The 21,125-nt window shown below is 43.9% G+C and overlaps 2 protein-coding genes and 1 long non-coding RNA gene across 4 annotated transcripts in view; 1 reads left to right on the forward strand and 2 right to left on the reverse strand.

Moving 5' to 3' along the window:
- Window positions 1-10,709, reverse strand: part of aff4 (AF4/FMR2 family, member 4) — a 33,354-nt gene extending 22,645 nt beyond the window's left edge. The window contains exon 1 of one of the 2 annotated variants that reach the window (XM_083564316.1): window positions 10,360-10,709. The gene's annotated coding sequence lies outside the window, so the exon portion shown is untranslated. The remainder of the gene's footprint in view (window positions 1-10,359) is intronic. The other variant, XM_083564318.1, reaches the window with a different exon arrangement.
- A 3,000-nt stretch (window positions 10,710-13,709) lies between these two features.
- On the forward strand, window positions 13,710-14,146 carry LOC310738967. Its single transcript, XR_014537200.1, has 2 exons — window positions 13,710-13,979; window positions 14,017-14,146. It is a non-coding gene; the product is annotated as an uncharacterized lncRNA (long non-coding RNA).
- zcchc10 (zinc finger, CCHC domain containing 10) lies at window positions 14,041-16,724 on the reverse strand. Its single transcript, XM_083564471.1, has 4 exons — window positions 16,585-16,724; window positions 15,856-16,017; window positions 15,028-15,072; window positions 14,041-14,900 (listed from the first exon to the last, which is right to left on the reverse strand). Exons 1-4 carry the CDS (start codon window positions 16,623-16,625, stop codon window positions 14,654-14,656), a joined length of 495 nt encoding a protein of 164 aa, XP_083420597.1. The 5' UTR covers window positions 16,626-16,724; the 3' UTR covers window positions 14,041-14,653.
- Between the last annotated feature and the right edge of the window lie 4,401 nt (window positions 16,725-21,125).

Here is a 21,125-nt window from a genome sequence, read left to right on the forward strand (position 1 = left end):
CAAGGAATTTGGTGCTTTTGATGATCTCCACAGAGGATCCATCAATGATCAGTGGAGAATGGTCACTCTGTGCTCTAGTGATCTCAACAACTATCTTGTTGGTTTTGTCAAAGTGACAAATAAGACCGGTTGTTGCTCTTCACCAGGCTGTTAACTGTTCCACCTCCACTCTGTATGCTGACTCATTGTTCTTGCTGATGAGACCCACCACGGTCGTGTCATTGGTGAACTTGGTGTGATTCGAGCTGTGCATTGCTACACAGTTGTGTCAGCAGAGTGAACAGCAGTGGACTCAGAAAACACCCCTGAGGAGCCCCAGTGCTCAGTGTGGTGTTGCTGGACATGCTGTTCTCGATCCGAAATGACAGGAAGTCCAGGATCCAGTTACAGAGGGAGGTGTTCAGGCCCAGTAGGCTCAACTTCCTAATCAGGTGCTTAGGGATGATTGTGTTGAATGCTGAGCTGAAGTCTATAAACAGACTTTGTACGTATGTGTCCTTATTATATCTTCCTGACCGTGACTCCGTTTCCGCTCTTCCCTTGGACGTTGCTAATGACGCCGGCTTCCTCTCATCTCTTTCCTCAACCATGGACCTCCTTTGCCCCTTGACTACAAAACTCAAGAACCCTGGCTGTCAGAAGCTTTGCGCAGCAATCGACGAGAATTGCAGATCTGCAGAGAGGAACTGGTTAAAAATCACAACTCGACGTAGACCTCGCATCTAACTGTGCACTTCTGACCAAATTTTCTTTGGATGTGACTTCTACAAGATCTCCTGCCCTTCATCTCCACAATCATCTATGGGTCATTAACATCTGTCTATGTACGAACTACCTTCAAGCAAGCAAGGGTCATTCCTATCTTGAAGAAACCTGCTCTGGATCCATCAGATATCAACAACTACAGACCGGCATCACTTCCCTCCTTTCTTTCTAAATCTCTGGACTGCACTGTTTTTAACAAACTGTCTGTTTATCTCTCACAGAACAACCTCCATGATCAGAACCAGTCTGGGTTCAAAGCGGCACTTTCCACAGAGACGCCCTTTTGGCTGTTTCTGAGAATCTGCATGCTGCTCGTTCAGCCAAGCTGTTATCTGTCCTCATTCTCCCCGACCTTTCAGCAGCATTTGACACACTCAACCAAAAGACTCTCTTGTCAACCCTCATGAGCCTCGGTATCTGCGGAACAGCATGGGAATGGTTTGCTTTCTACCTGGAAGGTCGCTCATACAAGGTAACATGAAGGGGTCCACATCTGCCCCCTGCATCTATACCCAATCCATTGGTGAAGTCATATCCTCACATGGGTTTTCTTATCACTGCTATGCAGATGACACTTTAACTAATCTTTTCTCTACCCTCCATCAGATACCACAGCTTCCGCTCGAATCTCGGCATGCTTCACAGACATATCTTCATGGATGAGTGCTCATCAATTAAAACTCAACCCCATCAAAACAGAACTGCTGGTCATCCCAGGTGATTCATCTCCAGCTAAAGATCTCCAAATAACTCTTCATGACTCTCTGCTCTCCCCTCCAGCCACTGCTCGTAACCTCGGGGGAAACTATGGACAATGAACTGTCCTTCTTCCCACATGTCGCTAATGTTGCTCGTTCCTGTCGATTTCTTCTCTACAACATCCGAAGTATTTGATCATTTCTCTCCACACAGGCTGCCCAGGTGCTTCTTCAGTCTCTTGTCATTTCGAGACTGGACTACTGCAACTCTCTGCTGGCAGGTCTTCCCCTGAACGCTATTCGTCCACTGCAAATGATCCAAAACGCAGCTGCACGGCTTGTGTTCAATCTGCCCAAGTTCTCCCACACCACAACACTGCTGCTCCTCCACTGGCTTTCAGTAGCTGCATGTATCAGATTCAAAACACTGATGCTTGCCTACGTGGCCAAAAATAGACCAGCACCATCTTACCTCAAAGACCTCATCACATCTCGCACTGCACCACGCTGTCTGAGATCCTCCAGCACTGCTCCACTGGTACCACCTTCTCTCAGAATGAGAGGTAAGTACACTTCAAGGCTCTTCTCTGTTCTGGCACCGAGGTGGTGGAATGAACTTCCCCTAGATGTCGTACAGCGGAGTCCCTGACTATGTTCTAGCATTAGCACTGGGAGAAATGTAAACTCTGACAATGAAAGCGGTGGTGAATTTCCAGGGTAACTAATATGTCCTGCATCTTACGTTTACAACTCCACTAGCGAGAGACAAGCACAGAACTGCGTTTCTGTCTGCATCCGGAACTCTGTCGCTGAGCCACGTCCCTGTGAAAACAACGACGCTGCAGTCTCTGAACTCTCGCCACGTGGCCTGCTGGAGTCGGATGTAGTCCACTTTATTGTCCAGGGAGCAGACGTTAGAAAATAGAACGGACGGGAGACACACTTCCGCTTCCTCGAGCTCCGCTTCCGCCGTCCCCTCTCCCGGCCACCGGCGACACTGAGGACTGGGGGCCTGGTCTTTTTAGCCGAGGTCGCAGCAAGCCGAGGTCGCAACGGTTCTGAAGTACATCATGCAGATTTGTTGTTGCATGATTCCTGTACCGTAACAGCATCTGGCAGTCGTGTACTTTGGCATAAGTGTCTCTGGTGTCCATGTACTTTGAGAAGTCGGCAAAAGACGCTAAAAGCACCATTTTGGATCCGGAGAGGCCACTGCCATCTCGAATCTAACTATGGTTTTACATATCAGGGCATCTGGCCCTCATCAGGCCTCATGTGTTTGTGCTGCTATATACTGTTACTCCTGGGAACACTGGGAACAGCCTTTGGTGACGTTCCGCTTGTGAATAGTGATCCCCAGTGTTGGATAACGAGCTTCAAATTGTTTGGAAATGGCCTTATATCCAGATTAATGGGCAGCAACACTTGCTTTTTTTAAATCACTGTTGGTGTCTTTCCTCTTGGTGTTGTTTTAATACACACCTGAATGCTTCAGACCAGCAAACTGCTAAAACTTGGGTTTTTATAGAGATACTCACACTCACTAATGATTAATTAATCGGGGGCCTGGTTTTTTAAAACATCCTGATACATAAAACCATAGAATTCAGAGAGGGTGTACTTTCTTCTTCACACATCTGTATAAATTACTGATCTCTTGCTGATAAAATGATCCCATCAGAACAGGGCAAAAGATGTAGTGAGAAGGAGACAAACAGTAATTTACTGTAAGAGAATACTACTGATTATTAGTAGCAGAAGCAACATAATAATAATGAATAATAACAGTCTTTATAAGATAATAATAGTTTTATTAAGATTAAATGGGAAATATGGAGAGAGTCCTGAAGCTGATCTGTACAGGAATCGGACACCTGAGGACTGAATCCTTCTTCACACCACACTATTCTACTGAACACAAAATGGCTCCAGTCCACATTCCAGCCTGAGATAAACATCTCGCAGTGGGGAATGACCTCATGGACGTGTTCGTGTTCAAGTCTGTAAAGCCCGAAGACTGAAACACGGCGGAGAGAAACAGTTCCCTGAGCTCCTGATCTTACCCTGACTGAAAGACCATGCTCCTGACCACACACACATTGGTAACTGCGGAAGAAGAACAGGCAGGAAAGAGCAGACACACACTTCAGTCACGTTCCTGAGATTCCACTCAGTAACCGAGCAGGAAACACACACTCTTCACTCAGTCGCGCGCGCGCACACACACACACACACACACACACACACACACACACACACACACACACACACACACACACACACACAGATATTTCCTAGCAGTATAAGATCAATTATACACTTAGCGATGGGACTAAGGAAGAGACCATTCTCACAGGTCTGGAGGGGAAACATGATCAGGGACTAAACAAAGCTAAACACAGAATGATGTTCTCATTTACACTGCACTTTTTCATGTTTATTCTAAAAGGTTTAAATCCTTCCTCCTGCAGCAAGCAATTAAAATCACTCGTCTCTCAAAGCAGGTTAACATCTCAGCTCGGGTCCCCCTCAGGACAAAATGGTGCAGTCCACCTTCACTTTAAATAAGGACATGTTATGTTTATGCATAGGAGAAGCTCTGCCTTCTGACGCAGGGGTTCAGAGTGGAGCTCAGCCAATGGGAAGGCAGTTCACCATGCTGTTCCCGCCCCCTGGGCTCCGGGGCAGATTTTCTTAAAGGGGCCGCTGTGTGTTTCCATAAAAACCCCCACTGACATCACACAGGAGGAGATGAGGCAACACGCTGAAACCTACACAGTGACGTCAAACACACCCAAGAGGGGTTTCCACAATCATATAACACTGAGATCCGTGTGTGTGTGTGTGTGTGTGTGTATAAAAGTGTGAAAGAGAGCAGAGCAGATTGCAAATGCTTTGTCCCAAATCAAAACCTTATAGTTATCAGCAGCTGCAATAATCACAAATCCTAAACCACACGCACTCCCGCACGCACTCCCGCACGCACTCCCGCACGCACTCCCGCACGCACTCCCGCACGCACTCCATTACTGATGTTTACACCCAACCACTCAGTTACATCACCACCCTCCACTTTCACTCTCGTTCTTTTAAAGTCTCTCCATCTACAAGCCCAACACACCAGAGAGGGACGAGACTTTTCTCCTTTCTGCTCATTTCCAGCTGAAATATTCAGAATTCTGTCCATCATCACACCATCCATCTGATTCACCTCTCACTCCTTATCAACACACACTACACCTTCCATTGGAGGAGATAAAGATATAGAGAAAGAAAGAGAGAGATCCAGGTGAACTTGATTTTCAGAGAGACCACTGTGACTCCGCACCCCAACATCACTGTGTATCAGTACATCACAACATCTCTGTGCTCACTGCTCATATCTGAACACCAGAGGAGGAAGAAAGTGGTGCGAGATGAATGACGCAGTGTCAGCATCCTGGTGAAATGTTCACATCAGCACATCTGTCCTGAGGTTATTTCTTCACCACACGCACACACACAGTTGTAGAGGAAATAAGAAACACTTCAATGTTAACTAATGGGGAGAAGTTAAACAGGAAGAAAAGCCTGGGCCTGAATCAGCGTTTATAATCACACCTAAACTTCATCCAAACCTACAACCGTCTCGTCCTTACACAATCTCACACACACTCACACCCCTACACATACACACACACCAAACCCCTACACACACACACACACACACACACACACCCCATACACCCCTACACACACAGTTCAGACAGGAGTCTCCATGGACTATGATGTTTGAGGAGTAAGACAGAGTACATGTGTGTGAATGAGAGGGAGGGGCAGTGGAAGGGTGCAGTTGCAGGGAGAAGAGGTGGAGAAGGTGGAGGAGTTCAGGTACCTGGGGTCAACAGTGCAGAGTAATGGAGAGTGTGTTAGAGAAGTGAAGAAAAGAGTGCAGGCAGGGTGGAGTGGGTGGAGAAGAGTGATAGCAGGAGTGATTTGTGATAGAAGAGTATCTGTGAGAGTGAAAGGGAAAGTTTATAGGACTGTGGTGAGACCTGAGATGTTGTATGGATTAGAGACAGTGGTATTGAGTAAAAGACAGGAGGTGGAGCTGGAGGTAGCAGAGCTGAAGATGTTGAGATGTTCGTTGGGAGTGACGACGATGGACAGGATTAGAAATGAGTTTATTAGAGGGACAGTGCATGTAGGACGTTTTGGAGACAAGGTGAGGGAGGTGAGATTGAGATGGTTTGGACATGTGCAGAGGAGGGACATGGGGTATATCAGTAGGAGAATGCTGAGGATGGAGACACCAGGAAGGAGGAAAAGAGGAAGATCAAGAAGTAGGTTTATGAATGTGGTGAGGGAAGACATGCAGGTAGTTTGGTTGAAAGAGGCAGATGATTATCCGCTGTGGCGCCCCCTAATGGGAGAAGCCGAAAAAGATGTGTGTGTGTGTGTATGTGTGTGTGTGTGTGTGTGTGTGTGTGTGTGATATCAAATAATACTGTATAATCATTTAAATTTAGACGATGGTTCAGAGCTTTTACCATCAACCATCAACCCTTGAGCTGCTCATCCTGCTGGCATGGGGAAGTGTATGTGTGAGATCGAGAAATACTCATCCAAACTTAACTGAAATAAAGTTTGGGGAAAATTTTAGTTCAAATAAATTTTTAGTTTAATTTAATCTAGTTTTGTAGTTTTGTGAGTCTGCAAATGTATTACTAAATGAACCATTGTACAGTAGCAGACATCAGAATTAATGAAGTACAAACGCTTCATTACTGTACTTTTCTGGTATCAGGATTTCACACATATATCAGTACTTTGTACATTTTCAAAACAGACTCGTTACTTCAGTTTAATCTATTTGGTGACAGGATCAAGTTTTCAGCTCATCAACTTGTTTCCTGTCATTATGCTGCTTCTTTAATCCACTGGTGCATCATTTCCTGTCTCTCTCACACCACAGACGTAGACAAGATTCTGAAGCTCACAGTGAGCAGGCAGAAGGCAGTAAGAAGTCTGGGGTTAACGTGGATGAGACAGAGGGAGTCAGTGATGAGAACATGACTGAGAGCAGAGACATTCCTGATTCCTGGTTTATCATGCAGTTAGTTGGTGTGAAAGAGGGAGATGTAGAAAACAGGGGGGTATGGAGACGGATGATCTGCTGTGGAGACCCCTGATGGGAGAAGCCGAAAGAAGAAGAAAAAGAATGAAACAGTTGTCTATAGGGTTAGGGTTAAGGGGTTGTATTTAGGGTTAGGGGTTGGGGTTAGAGGTTAAGGTCAGGGGTTGGGGTTAGGGTTAGAGGTTAAGGTCAGGGTTTGGGGTTGGGGTCAAGGTCGAGCTTAGGGTTAAGGCTCGGCGTTCCCAGCACAAACTCGGAATCCGCAGTGACCCTGAGCCAGGATTCCAGAGAGAGAGAGAGAGAGAGACAGAGAGAGACAGAGAGAGACAGAGAGAGACAGAGCGTGAGTGTCCTGTAAAGTTTAGAGATGACAGAAAATAACTATTAGCCCCCTTTCAGCTGCACCTGACTGAGGGTACGGTGGTGATCAGGGTGTAGGTGTGAGGTGTTCCAGGATGTTGTAGATTGTTGTGTATGTGGAGGTGAAATGTATAAATATCACCTGATATCATGATCACTTCCAGCATTGAGGAGTTCAAGCTGTTATTGATGTTTGCAGAGTGAAACTGACTGAATGGATCAAAATAACACTTTTATTACACATTTTATATACGACTCGTTCATCTACAGTTCTGCTGCTCAGAATTTCACGTGTGATGTTTACGTCATGCGTTACTAGATATTAAAGAAACCCTCTGTGGTTATAAAGAACCAAACCCCAACCTTATTGACTTCATTTCCCAACTCCTCCTGAGATGCACCTATTAAACACCTTCACCGTCTCACACCATCTACACCGTCTCACACCATCTACACCGTCTCACACCATCTACACCGTCTCACACCATCTACACCGTCTCACACCATCTACACCGTCTCACACCATCTACACCGTCTCATACCACCACACACCGACTCACACCATCTACACCGTCTCATACCACCACACACCGTCTCACACCATCTACACCGTCTCACACCATCTACACCGTCTCACACCATCTACACACCGTCTCACACCATCTACACCGTCTCATACCACCACACACCGTCTCACAACATCTACACCGTCTCATACCACCACACACCGTCTCACAACATCTACACCGTCTCATACCACCACACACCGTCTCACAACATCTACACCGTCTCATACCACCACACACCGTCTCACACCATCTACACCGTCTCATACCACCACACACCGTCTCACACCATCTACACCGTCTCATACCACCACACACCGTCTCACACCATCTACACCGTCTCAAACCATCACACACCGTCTCACACCATCTACACCGTCTCAAACCATCACACACCGTCTCACACCATCTACACCGTCTCAAACCATCACACACCGTCTCACACCATCTACACCGTCTCATACCATCACACACCGTCTCACACCATCTACACCGTCTCATACCATCACACACTGTCTCACACCATCTACACCGTCTCATACCATCACACACTGTCTCACACCATCTACACCGTCTCAAACAATCACACACTGTCTCACACCATCTACACCGTCTCATACCATCACACACTGTCTCACACCATCTACACCGTCTCAAACAATCACACACTGTCTCACACCATCTACACCGTCTCATACCATCACACACTGTCTTACACCGTCTCATACCATCACACACTGTCTTACACCGTCTCATACCACCACACACCGTCTCACACCATCTACACCGTCTCACACCATCTCACACCATCTACACCGTCTCATACCACCACACACCGACTCACACCATCTACACCGTCTCATACCACCACACACCGTCTCACACCATCTACACCGTCTCATACCACCACACACCGTCTCACACCATCTACACCGTCTCATACCACCACACACCGTCTCACACCATCTACACCGTCTCATACCACCACACACCGTCTCACACCATCTACACCGTCTCAAACCATCACACACCGTCTCACACCATCTACACCGTCTCACACCATCACACACCGTCTCACACCATCTACACCGTCTCATACCATCACACACCGTCTCACACCATCTACACCATCTCAAACAATCACACACTGTCTCACACCATCTACACCATCTCATACCATCACACACTGTCTCACACCATCTACACCATCTCAAACAATCACACACTGTCTCACACCATCTACACCGTCTCATACCATCACACACTGTCTCACACCATCTCATACCATCACACACTGTCTTACACCGTCTCATACGACCACACACCGTCTCACACCATCTACACCGTCTCACACCATCTCATACCATCACACTGTCTTACACCGTCTCATACCACCACACACCGTCTCACACCATCTACACCGTCTCACACCATCTCACACCGTCTCACACCATCTACACCGTCTCATACCACCACACACCGACTCACACCATCTACACCGTCTCATACCACCACACACCGTCTCACACCATCTACACCGTCTCATACCACCACACACCGTCTCACAACATCTACACCGTCTCATACCACCACACACCGTCTCACAACATCTACACCGTCTCATACCACCACACACCGTCTCACACCATCTACACCGTCTCATACCACCACACACCGTCTCACACCATCTACACCGTCTCATACCACCACACACCGTCTCACACCATCTACACCGTCTCATACCACCACACACCGTCTCACACCATCTACACCGTCTCATACCATCACACACCGTCTCACACCATCTACACCGTCTCATACCATCACACACCGTCTCACACCATCTACACCGTCTCATACCATCACACACCGTCTTACACCATCTCATACCATCACACACTGTCTTACACCATCTCATACCATCACACACTGTCTTACACCATCTCATACCATCACACACTGTCTTACACCATCTCATACCATCACACACTGTCTTACACCATCTCATACCCTCACACACTGTCTTACACCATCTCATACCCTCACACACTGTCTTACACCATCTCATACCCTCACACACTGTCTTACACCATCTCATACCATCACACACTGTCTTACACCATCTCATACCATCACACACTGTCTTACACCATCTCATACCATCACACACTGTCTTACACCATCTCATACCATCACACACTGTCTCACACCATCTACACACCACCAAATCAAAAGGTTGAAGTGACCCAGCCTTGTTTCTGGTTCTGAGCCAGAATAAGACTCAGAACCTTTAGAACCTTCTGTGGACTAGATGTTCCGATCTGCTTTTCTGCTCATCACGGCTTTTACAGAGTGGCTGTGGGTCAGCTCAGGACTTTCTTCTCTCAGTGTGAGGTGTCTCCTTTACGGACATGATACCTGAACAGTTCCTGATCAACTGCTGACTGAGTGTGTGTGCGTGTGCGTGTGTGTGTACTCCTCCTGTTAGCGTTAATCCCGGTCACTAACGGAAATGTAGTCCAGAGAGATATAATTAAACATGAATTAATAGTTGTTTTATGTACAGAAATAATTAATAAATGTTGTTTCTGTGTCGCGTGATCGAGTTTACAGCTCCAACACGGAGTGATAGTGTTAGCCGCTAATGCTAACCTCAGGCAATAACAACAGCTCCTCCTCCAGCTAGCACAATGCTAACAGTGCTAATACACTCACTTCTGTTACTTTTACAGAATAAACCTTACAATCCTTCTCCAGATCCTCCGCCAGAACCTGGGACAGACCGTGAGGCAGACCGTGGGGCACATCCCAGAGCCTGCAGGTGAAGAGTAAAGGTGTGAAGGTGTGTTTTTACCTCTTGTCCTGGTTTTAGGCCCAGACCATCGCAGCTTCTGAAAGCTCCTCTCTGCTCCTTTGTCTGTTCTCTCCGCTCGGACTCACGGCGCTCCGATAGACATGTCACCGGGGACCAGAGGCACACACACACACACATCCCATCGCCCGAAGCTGCAGTCAAAGCCCGCCGGCAGGGAGTCGCCTTTAGCCCGCGTAGGGTCGGCTGGGCCCTGAGTCACCAGCGGGTCTGGGCTGCATCACTGCGGGACATCGAGCTCTTCTCATCGGCTGCGCCTTCTCTATACACCGGGACTGGAGTTGTTCCGAGTCACGTGACCCGCGCACGCACACGCGCGCGCCGGCACGCACGCACATACATGCATACATAAATAAATACATACACATAGGTACACACACACATGTATACATACATATATACATACATACATACATACACATAGGTACACACACAAACACACACACACAAACAGATATACATTATATATACATATATATATATACACACACACACACACACACACACACACACATCTAGATTAGACTACTTAGACGCTTTACTGTCTGGGTGTTGGAGTAAGTGCAGAAATAAGCTTCAGTTAGTTCAGAATGCAGCAGCAAGAGTCCTCACTAGATCTAGAAAATATGATCACATCACCCCTGTTTTAATCATCTACACTGCTCCAAATTACATCTCACACTGATTATAAAATACTACTACTGACGTATAAAGCACTTAACGCTCTCACGCCGCAGTATCTGAGTGAACTTCTGTACCATTATGATCCTCCACACCTACTTAGATCAAAAGGTGCAGGCTATTTGTTGGTACCTCAAATAATGAAGACTCCAGCAGGGGCGGCACATTCTTCACTCGGTAGTAGTGGAGATACTTGATGTTTTAAAAGACTCTGGTAAAAGTTGAAGTTCTGACAACACTTTGTTACTCATGTTAAAGCTCTGACAGTAAAAAGTAGTGATTATTACTACCTGTTTTAGTGTCACGCTGGTAACTGAACCACATCATATTGATATATTAATGCAAAAATATTTAAATGTTGTTCTCTTATGAATGTATCCAGACTGAAGATCCACCATATAGAACACAAGCAGAGAAAAGATGATGATGATCAGGTGATCAGGAATGTCTCTGCTCTCAGTCATGTTCTCATCACTGACTCCCTCTGTCTCATCCACGTTAACCCCAGACTTCTTACTGCCTTCTGCCTGCTCACTGTGAGCTTCAGAATCTTGTCTACGTCTGTGGTGTGAGAGAGACAGGAAATGATGCACCAGTGGATTAAAGAAGCAGCATAATGACAGGAAACAAGTTGATGAGCTGAAAACTTGATCCTGTCACCAAATAGATTAAACTGAAGTAACGAGTCTGTTTTGAAAATGTACAAAGTACTGATATATGTGTGAAATCCTGATACCAGAAAAGTACAGTAATGAAGCGTTTGTACTTCATTAATTCTGATGTCTGCTACTGTACAATGGTTCATTTAGTAATACATTTGCAGACTCACAAAACTACAAAACTAGATTAAATTAAACTAAAAATTTATTTGAACTAAAATTTTCCCCAAACTTTATTTCAGTTAAGTTTGGATGAGTATTTCTCGATCTCACACATACACTTCCCCATGCCAGCAGGATGAGCAGCTCAAGGGTTGATGGTTGATGGTAAAAGCTCTGAACCATCGTCTAAATTTAAATGATTATACAGTATTATTTGATATCACACACACACACACACACACACACATCTTTTTCGGCTTCTCCCATTAGGGGGCGCCACAGCGGATAATCATCTGCCTCTTTCAACCAAACTACCTGCATGTCTTCCCTCACCACATTCATAAACCTACTTCTTGATCTTCCTCTTTTCCTCCTTCCTGGTGTCTCCATCCTCAGCATTCTCCTACTGATATACCCCATGTCCCTCCTCTGCACATGTCCAAACCATCTCAATCTCACCTCCCTCACCATGTCTCCAAAACGTCCTACATGCGCTGTCCCTCTAATAAACTCATTTCTAATCCTGTCCATCATCGTCACTCCCAACGAACATCTCAACATCTTCAGCTCTGCTACCTCCAGCTCCACCTCCTGTCTTTTACTCAATACCACTGTCTCTAATCCATACAACATCTCAGGTCTCACCACCTCCACCAGTCTGTCGTTCCTACTGCACACTTCACTGCTGTCACACTGTCCTCATACATGTCCTGCACCACTCTCACCTACTTCTCTGACACACCTGACTTCCTCATACAATACCACAACTCCTCTCTCCACCCTGTCGTATGCTTTCTCTAAATCCACACACACACAATGCAGCTCCTTCTGTCCTTCTCTATACTTCTCCATCAACATCCTCAAAGCAAATAATGCATGTGTGGTGCTTTTCCTCAGCATGAAACCATACTGTTGCTCACAGATGATCACCTCTTCTCTCAGCCTGGCTTCCACTACTCTTTCCCATAACTTCATGGTGTGACTGATCAACTTTATTCCCCTGTAGTTACTGCAGGTCTGCACATCTCCCTTATTCTTAAAGATCAGTACCAGCACACTCCTTCTCCATTCCTCAGGCATCTTCTCACTTTCCAGAATCTTGTTAAACAATCTGGTAAAAAACTCCACTGCATCTCTCCTAAACATCTCCACGCTTCTGATATGTATCTGATATGCTTCGGTATGTCATCTGGTCCAACCAACTTTCCACTCTTCATCCTCTTAATTGCTGCTCTCACTTCCTCCTTACTAATCCTATCTACATTCTGCTTTACATCTCCTTCAGGTTGCATCTCCTACATAGAACATAGTCCACCTGTGTGCACCTTCCTCCACTCTTATACGTCACCCTATGATCCTCCTTCTTCTTCTTAAAATAAGTGTTCACCACTGCCATTTCCATCCTTTTAACAAAATCCACCACCATCTGCCCTTCCACATTCCTCTCCTTAAATACAGGAGCATATCAATAAAGTAGAACATCATTAAATAGTTGATTTATTTTAGTAATTCAATAGAAAAAGTGAAACTGGTATATTATATAGATTCATCACACACACACACACAGATCTATTTAAAGTGTTTATTTTTTTATCATTGTGATGATTTTGGCTCACAGCTGATGAAAACCCAAAATTCAGAAAGAATATTGTGAAAAAGTTGAATATTGGAGACTCGTGGTGTCTCACACTAATCAACTTATTAAATCCAAACACCTGTGAAGGTTCCTGAGCCTTTAAATAGTGTCTCAGGCTCCACAATCATGGGGGAAAACTGCTGACTCGACAGATGATCTACCTCGGCTGTTCTGCTCACTGAGGTTGTAGAGTGCTGTAAGGGAATGTTAGAGGAACCAGACATGATCTTCTGCTGACACAATCTTCACTACGTGATTCAACGCATGTATTAGTTTTTCTGGTTATTCTCCTCCTCTGATCTGCACACTGTTTCTCCCAGACCTGACCCTCACTGGATGTTTTTTGTTTTTCACATCAAACTGTTGAAGCCCTTCTGATGTTTAGTGTGGATTAATTTAATGAAATGCTCCTGGAGCTCATTCTAGTTGATAATCACTAATTTTTATATGGGGTGTGTGTGGGGGTGGGGGTGTGTGTGTGTGTGGGGGGGGGGGGGTAAGAAGATAGTGTGGGTGAGAGTGTAACAGACTGCGAGAAATACAATCTTTAATTTCATCTTAATTGATTCCAACAACAAAAATAAAAAGATGTGGCGTTTCTTCAGTTTCGTTACCAAACAGTCAGGATTTCCGTCTGTGAGCTGAAAAGTTCCTGTGAAACGAAACAAAAAAAAACAAAAAAAAGCTGCACACAGTTTTTCAGATGGTCTCATCAGCGATCTGTCTCTCTCTCACACACACACACACACCTCAGATATTCATCTGATTCTGTTCCATAAAGATAGAAGTAAAACAATCTGCAGGTTTGTTTCCAGGAAAAACATCTACCACAAACAAAAATCTACCAAAGGAAAGAAATAAAAACAGAAGAATAAAGAGTAAAAAAAAAAAGGTAAAGAATTAGGGAACATTTCTCTGGTAGTAACAATTAGTTATAACAGTATTTATCGGATCTCTTAATTTGGTTTCCTTCCCCGCAGATGAAGCGAAAGGACGCCAGTCTTTGTCCTGATCACAGCAGCACCTCTTCAGTAAACTCAGGAAAGGAAAAGTGATGGATTTAAAAAAAGGATTTCTTTCCCCAAAGACAGAGTTCCATAAAACGACTGAAGACTGGAAACACACCCGGGTCAAGGATTTATTTCTTCTTTTTCTTCTTCTTGGGAGGACCCTGGTCTGAACTGTTACCACTGGACGAGTCTGAGTCAGAGCTGGAGGATGAGGACGATGAGGACAAGGAAGAGCTGGACGTGTCCTCACTGTCACTGCTGCTGTCTTCATCCTCGGAGGAGGACAAGCTGGACGAGTCAGCGCTGTCTGACGAGTCGCTGGTGGAGCTCTCCGAGTCACTGCTGCTGCTGCTGGAACTGCTCGATGATTTAGACCTGAGGAACACAGAGGAACAGGAAAGTGCTTTTATTACACACACGCACGCAGTGTGGAAGATCTACATGCTGACTCACAGATTCCCACATAGACAAAACATCATATTAATAATAAACAAAACTGTACCTTTTTTTCTTGGTTTTCTTCTCACTCAGCACCACGGGTCCATCTCTAATAAAGACAAAGAGAAATCAGGAGTCCTTTTATCTGATTCTGATTTAATACTGTAGATAAAACCAATCCTCATCTAACCAGCTAAAAACACACACAATATCAAATCATCATCTGCTTCAAATCTACAACATGGACCAGGAGTCAAGAACTTCAGTCATTATAAAGGCCAGGAATTACTCATGTACACACACCACTCTCTCGCGTACTCGTACCGTCCCGAGTGACAGACGGCTGCTCAGTTTACAGTACGAGGGCAGGATCTCTCTCTCTCACACACACACACACACACACACACACACACACACACACACACACACACACACACACACTGTGGTTCTTGTTGTTTTGAAACTCTCTCTGGTGACATTTGCAGTAATAAATGGGAGTTCTGTGGTTGGATGTGTATGCTGTAACTAGAGATTTATTAAATCTTTAATATTAAAGGCTATTAAATGAAGATATGGTGAGGATGAATTCCCTTTTGGATTCTGGCTCTTCCTCATATCATCTCAGGGAGTTTTTCTTTAGAAACTTATGAGGACTTATAGGTACTGAAGTTGTACACGCCAAATTTATAACCTCTTCATCTGTGTAAAGCTGCTTTGAGACAACGTCCACTGTTAAACCGCTACACAACTAAAACTGAATTGAATAAACATCGGATTGTGGATCATCTGATTATTTGATTAATCACTTGGTTTTTGTTTTTATAGTCAGGAATAAACTGCATCAGTAGTGAGGAGAGGGGGGCCATTAGTTCTGCACAGGTGTGTTAGATACCCAGGAGCACTGGCTGCTTTATCAGAGTTATCCTTCAGCTTCTTCTTCAGCTCGGCGGTTCTGGAAGGTCTGTACAGGTATTTTCTTTTCCCAGTGCACTCGTAGGACCAGTGGCCGTGTTCCAGACACTTCTGACAGCGAACATGCTGCTTATTCGCCTCCCTGCAGTCAAAACACGGACAGAATTCAACCAATTATCAATTAAAAATAATCAATCGGCCAGAAACCAAATCCTGAGATCTCACAACATCTTCAACACATAACGCGGATTCGGCGAACATTACAGGTCCGGTCCAAACCGCGCTACATCCGGGACACCCACCGGCTAGATAGCTAACAATTCTCTCTCTCTCTCTCTCTCTCTCTCTCTCTCTCTCTCTCTCTCTCACTCACACACACTCTCTCTCTCTCTCTCACACACGCTCACACACTCACTCACTCTCTTTCTCACTCACACACACACACACTCTCTCTCTCTCTCTCTCTCTCACTCACTCACTCTCTCTTTCTCTCTCTCTCTCTCTCTCTCTCTCACTCACTCACTCACTCACTCACTCACTCACTCTCTCTTTCTCTCTCTCTCTCTCTCTCTCTCTCTCTCTCTCACACCGCAGCTCACTAAATGCTGCTGATTTTCACAAAGTTCAGCAACATTGCAGATTAATATTTCAGTGTAACACAAAGATACATACGTATTTCCACTTAATTACATCATTAACATCAACTCACGCTTGTCTGCGAGCGATCAATCGATGCATAGGCGTCGCCATGTTGGTTATCAGTGCCTCAAAACGTTATTTTGACTCGTGGGTCGACTCTGTGTGTTTGTGTGTGTGTGTGTGTGTGTGTGTGTATGTGCGCCCCTAATGGACAGGAGGTGAAGTGCGCCATTCTGCGAGGGAATAACAGAGGTGATGGATAATGGCAGTCTGGTGTAACCTCAGAGAAAGGATTCAGATGATCAGATAACTACACTAAAGATGTGTGCTGAGCAGAGAAACAATTCAGAAAGCACAACAGCAGAAGACCATGCCAAGCTGAGGAGTAAATGAACATAATCATCAACATTCAGGGGCTGATCTACCGGAGTGGCACGAGGTGGCAACTGCCACCCAAAGAAAAATCACTCACCCCATCTGCCACCCCAGCACTGGAATACCAATGTATAAAATATCAATGTAATCCATTTCGATTACAGATTTACAGCAGCGACACTTTAATGTAATAACATTAAAAAAAACATAAAATCGTAAACAATGGCAAGAAATCGTATCTTTTTATTAGAGCGTAATCCAAACAAACCACTCTTATGAACTGTTTTATTTTAGCAAATCAAACACATTCAATGCGAGCAGCCTGATCTGGCTCTTTTAAGGATTCGGATAATTTTCTATAAAAATACATAAGTATATTATACATATATATATATATTAGGGCTGTCAATCGATTAAAATATTTAATCACAATTAATCACATGGTTGTGGGTTAGGGTTAAACTCATAATTAATCGCAACTTAATCACACATTTGTATCTGTTCTAAATGTACCTTAAATGAATACTTTTAAAGTTTTTAATTCTCTAATCAACATGCGCATAGACAAATATTGATGCTTTATGCAAATGTATGTTTATTATTAGTGAAACCGAACTCAACATAGAGCTTCATGCATAAATATAATTGTAAAAGTTTTAAAGTAATTTTGGTGTTTTAAATTACGAAAATCATCAGGACACCAAACGGAACTTTTGCTATGTTTCCTTATGGATGGTCTTAAGTACTGGATCCGTTCATCATGGCGGATTTTGGTGATGATTTGACACTTGGTGCATCAATAAAACAAATGTTTAGTGATTGAAAATTATTTACCAGTGGATTTTTTTTATTTTTTATATCTGAGTAAAGAAAATATGTCGTAAATAAATGTGTGTTGCATTCCAGGTTTTCATTTGGCCTCTTATATATTTCTTTTTTTTATATTTTAATAAATTAAATATATGCATGCATTACAGGTTAATACAATTAGTGCTGTTAAAATGAAAATCATTGTGTTGCGTTAATGTGTTGTTAATGCTTAATTTTGACAGCCCTAATTATTGTTCATTTTGATTATATTTTAGTTTAAACTATTTTCAAAAGTATGTTCAGGAGCGTGCATTGTCCGATTTTTTGGATTGGATTGTCCGAACTTTTGACAAGTGATATCACATAAAAACAACACATTTGGCAGCTCATGATGCACCAATTTTTTTCATATTTTAAAATATTTATTGGTGATTTAAATGTAGTTTCTCTGTATTTATGTTTTTTACTAAATTAAACCAGTACTTGATACACTAAGGCTTTGTATCTTTTTATATTTGAGGTGCAGTGATGGAGATCAGATACAAACTGTAGTAATGAGTCACTGTAGCAGACTGTTGATATTACCTACAGTCCAAATCCATCCTCAAAGCTCCTGATCTTACTCCAGAGTTTCAAGGATCCCCAGGGCATTGATGAGAAACATCTCCAGCTGCACAGAGTCACCTCCAATCGAAGAGAACATCATCCAGAAGCAGACCAGGATGAAGTGAAGTAAATCATTTTCTAAATTCGTCTCTGCCAACTCTGCATAGCTAAAGACTGGAAAGACCTGTCCGTTTCTTCTCTTTGGATCTCCCTGATTCATGCATACACCCTACCTACATAGATGGAGTCCTCTTCAACTGGATACACTCTGTGCAGCTGAAGATGTATATGAACAGCCTAAAGAGCCATGATGTTACTGAGCAACTAAAGAACTTTGAGGATGGATTTGGAATATCAACCTTCTGCTACAATGTGCTCAGGATCACAGTTTTCATGAACAGTTATGTATGTAAACATCCATCACTGAACACTTTATAACCTCAACACTGATGGAACTGTAATGAACGGACAGTATGACGTTCCCTTTAGAGTCTGGTTCCTCTCATGGTTTATTCCTCATGAAGTCTAAAAGAGTTTTTCCTTCACCACAGTCACCACTGGATCACTCATTAGGGAAAACTTATACTGTATGTTTATATTTTATAACCTATTTATCTCTGTAAAGCTGCTTTGGGACAATGTCCATTGTTCAAAATGCTCTACAAATAAAACTGAATGGAAAAACTCAACAGCATTCAATGAACCTTGATTTCTGCTGAGGCACGCATATCGGAGGAGGATCAGAATTTGGCATCAGCATGAATCCATGGACCCAACCTGCTTTGTCTAAACATTCCAGCCTGGTTAAAATGAAGTAATGGTTTATTTTCTTGGCAAACATTGGATCTGTTAACACCAATCAACCTTGGATTGAAGGACACAGAATATTTCATTCTTCCAACATCTACTCCCAGCATGATAATGTCCTTGAGTTGGTTTCATAAACCTGACAATGAGGTCTTTCTTTCAGTGGCCTCCTTAGACAACGGATCTGATTTTAAATAGAGCACGTTTGAAATGTGATGTGAGCAGGAGAGCCACAGCATGAACATGAACCTGGAAGATCTGTAGGACCTGGTGCCATCATGCCAACATGGACCAGAATGCTGCAGAAATGTTTCCAACATTAAATAAAGACAAATAAAGATCTATACCCAGTATTAATAGAGTGTTCCTTTAGTGCCTTAATTCACATATTAGAGCAACAAGTAATATTACTTTTATAAAGTAAGTATTATAAAGTGTATATATATATATATATAATATTATAAAGTATATTTAAAGCTAAATATCAACTCCTAATAAATTATTCAAAAGAGAAAGACACACATACAAATATTAAATGCAGAACAGAAGGAAATTTGGGGATTTTTAATGTTTGTCATTTAATTATATTCCTTTAGCAGCTTCCATATTCCTTAAATTAGTGTGTATAAGAATCTAAAGCTTCTTCATCTCCTGTATGTATTTGTGAGTGTAAAAGAGTTTGTCTGTATGTGTGTGTGTGTGTGTGTGTGTGTGAGTATGCACTCTCTCTCATCTCTCACTCTCTCTGTATGTGTGTGTAAGAGACAGAGTGTGTGTGTGTGAGAGAGAGAGAGAGAGAGAGAGTGTGTTTGTGTGTGTGTGTGTTTGTGAGACAGTGTGTGTGAGAGACAGAGTGTGAGAGTGTGTGTGAGAGGGAGTGCGTCTGTATGTGTGTGTAAGAGACAGAGTGTGTGTGTGTGTGTGTGTGTGTGTGTGTGTGTGTGAGAGAGAGAGACAGTGTGTGTGTGAGAGAGAGTGCGTCTGTATGTGTGTGTGAGAGACAGAACGTATGTTTGTGTGTGTGAGAGACAGAACGTATGTTTGTGTGTGTGAGAGACAGAGAGAGTGTTTGTAACAGTGTGTGTGAGAGACAGAGAGTGTGTGTGTGTGTGTGTGTGTGTGTGTGAGTGAGAGAGTATGTGTGTGTGAGAGAGCGTGTCTGTATGTGTGTGTGAGAGGCAGTGTGTGTGTGTGTGTGTGTGTGTGTGAGAGAGAAAGAGACAGTGTGTGAGTGTGTGTCTGTATGTATGTGTGAGAGACAGTGTGTGTGTAAGAGAGACAGTGTGTAAGTGTGAGAGACAGTGTGTCTGTATGTGTGTGCGCGTGTGTGTGAGAGAGAGAGAGAGAGAGAGAGACAGAGAAAGGAGAGAGAGAGAGAGAGAGAGACAGTGTGGGTGTGTATGTGTGAGAGAGAGACAAAGAGTGTGTGAGTGTGAGAGAGAGTGTGTCTGTATGTGTGTGTGTAAGAGAGAGACAGAGTGTGTGTAGATGTGAGAGAGAGACAGAGTGTGTGTGTGTGTGTGTGTGTGTGTGTGAGAGAGAGACAGAGTGTGGGTGTGTGATAGAATTCGTCTGTATGTGTGTGTGAGAGACAGAACGTATGTTTGTGTGTGTGTGAGAAAGACAGAGAGAGTGTGTGTGTGACAGTGTGTCTGAGAGACAGAGAGAGAGTGTGTGTGTGTGTGTGTGAGAGAGAGACAGTGTGTGAGTGTGAGAGAGAGTGTGTCTGTATGTGTGTGTGAGAGAGACTGTGTGTGTGTGTGTGTGTGTGAGAGAGACCGTGTGTGAGTGTGAGAGAGAGTGTGTCTGTATGTGTGTGTGAGAGACTGTGTGTGTGTGTGTGTGAGAGAGAGAGACAGTGTGTGAGTGTGAGAGAGAGTGTGTCTGTATGTGTGTGTGAGAGACTGTGTGTGTGTGTGTGTGTGTGTGTGTGTGTGAGTGTGAGAGACAGTGTGTGTGTGTGTGTGTGTGTGTGTGAGAGAGAGACAGTGGGTGAGTGTGAGAGCGTGCATG

This window comes from Silurus aristotelis (assembly GCF_946808225.1).
Source record: "Silurus aristotelis genome assembly, chromosome: 16".
In the NCBI taxonomy this organism is placed as follows: Eukaryota; Metazoa; Chordata; class Actinopteri; order Siluriformes; family Siluridae; genus Silurus; species Silurus aristotelis.

What these genes read in the sequence shown, in the direction of transcription:
- zcchc10 (XM_083564471.1), bottom strand. Translation starts at nt 16,625, where the DNA reads ATGGCGACGCCTATGCATCGATTGATCGCTCGCAGACAAGC. An exon ending in AAAGCAGCCAGTGCTCCTGG is followed by an intron (nt 15,073 to 15,855) that starts GTATCTAACACA and finishes TGTCTTTATTAG; the next exon opens with AGATGGACCCGTGGTGCTGA. An exon ending in AAGAAAACCAAGAAAAAAAG is followed by an intron (nt 14,901 to 15,027) that starts GTACAGTTTTGT and finishes TGTGTTCCTCAG; the next exon opens with GTCTAAATCATCGAGCAGTT.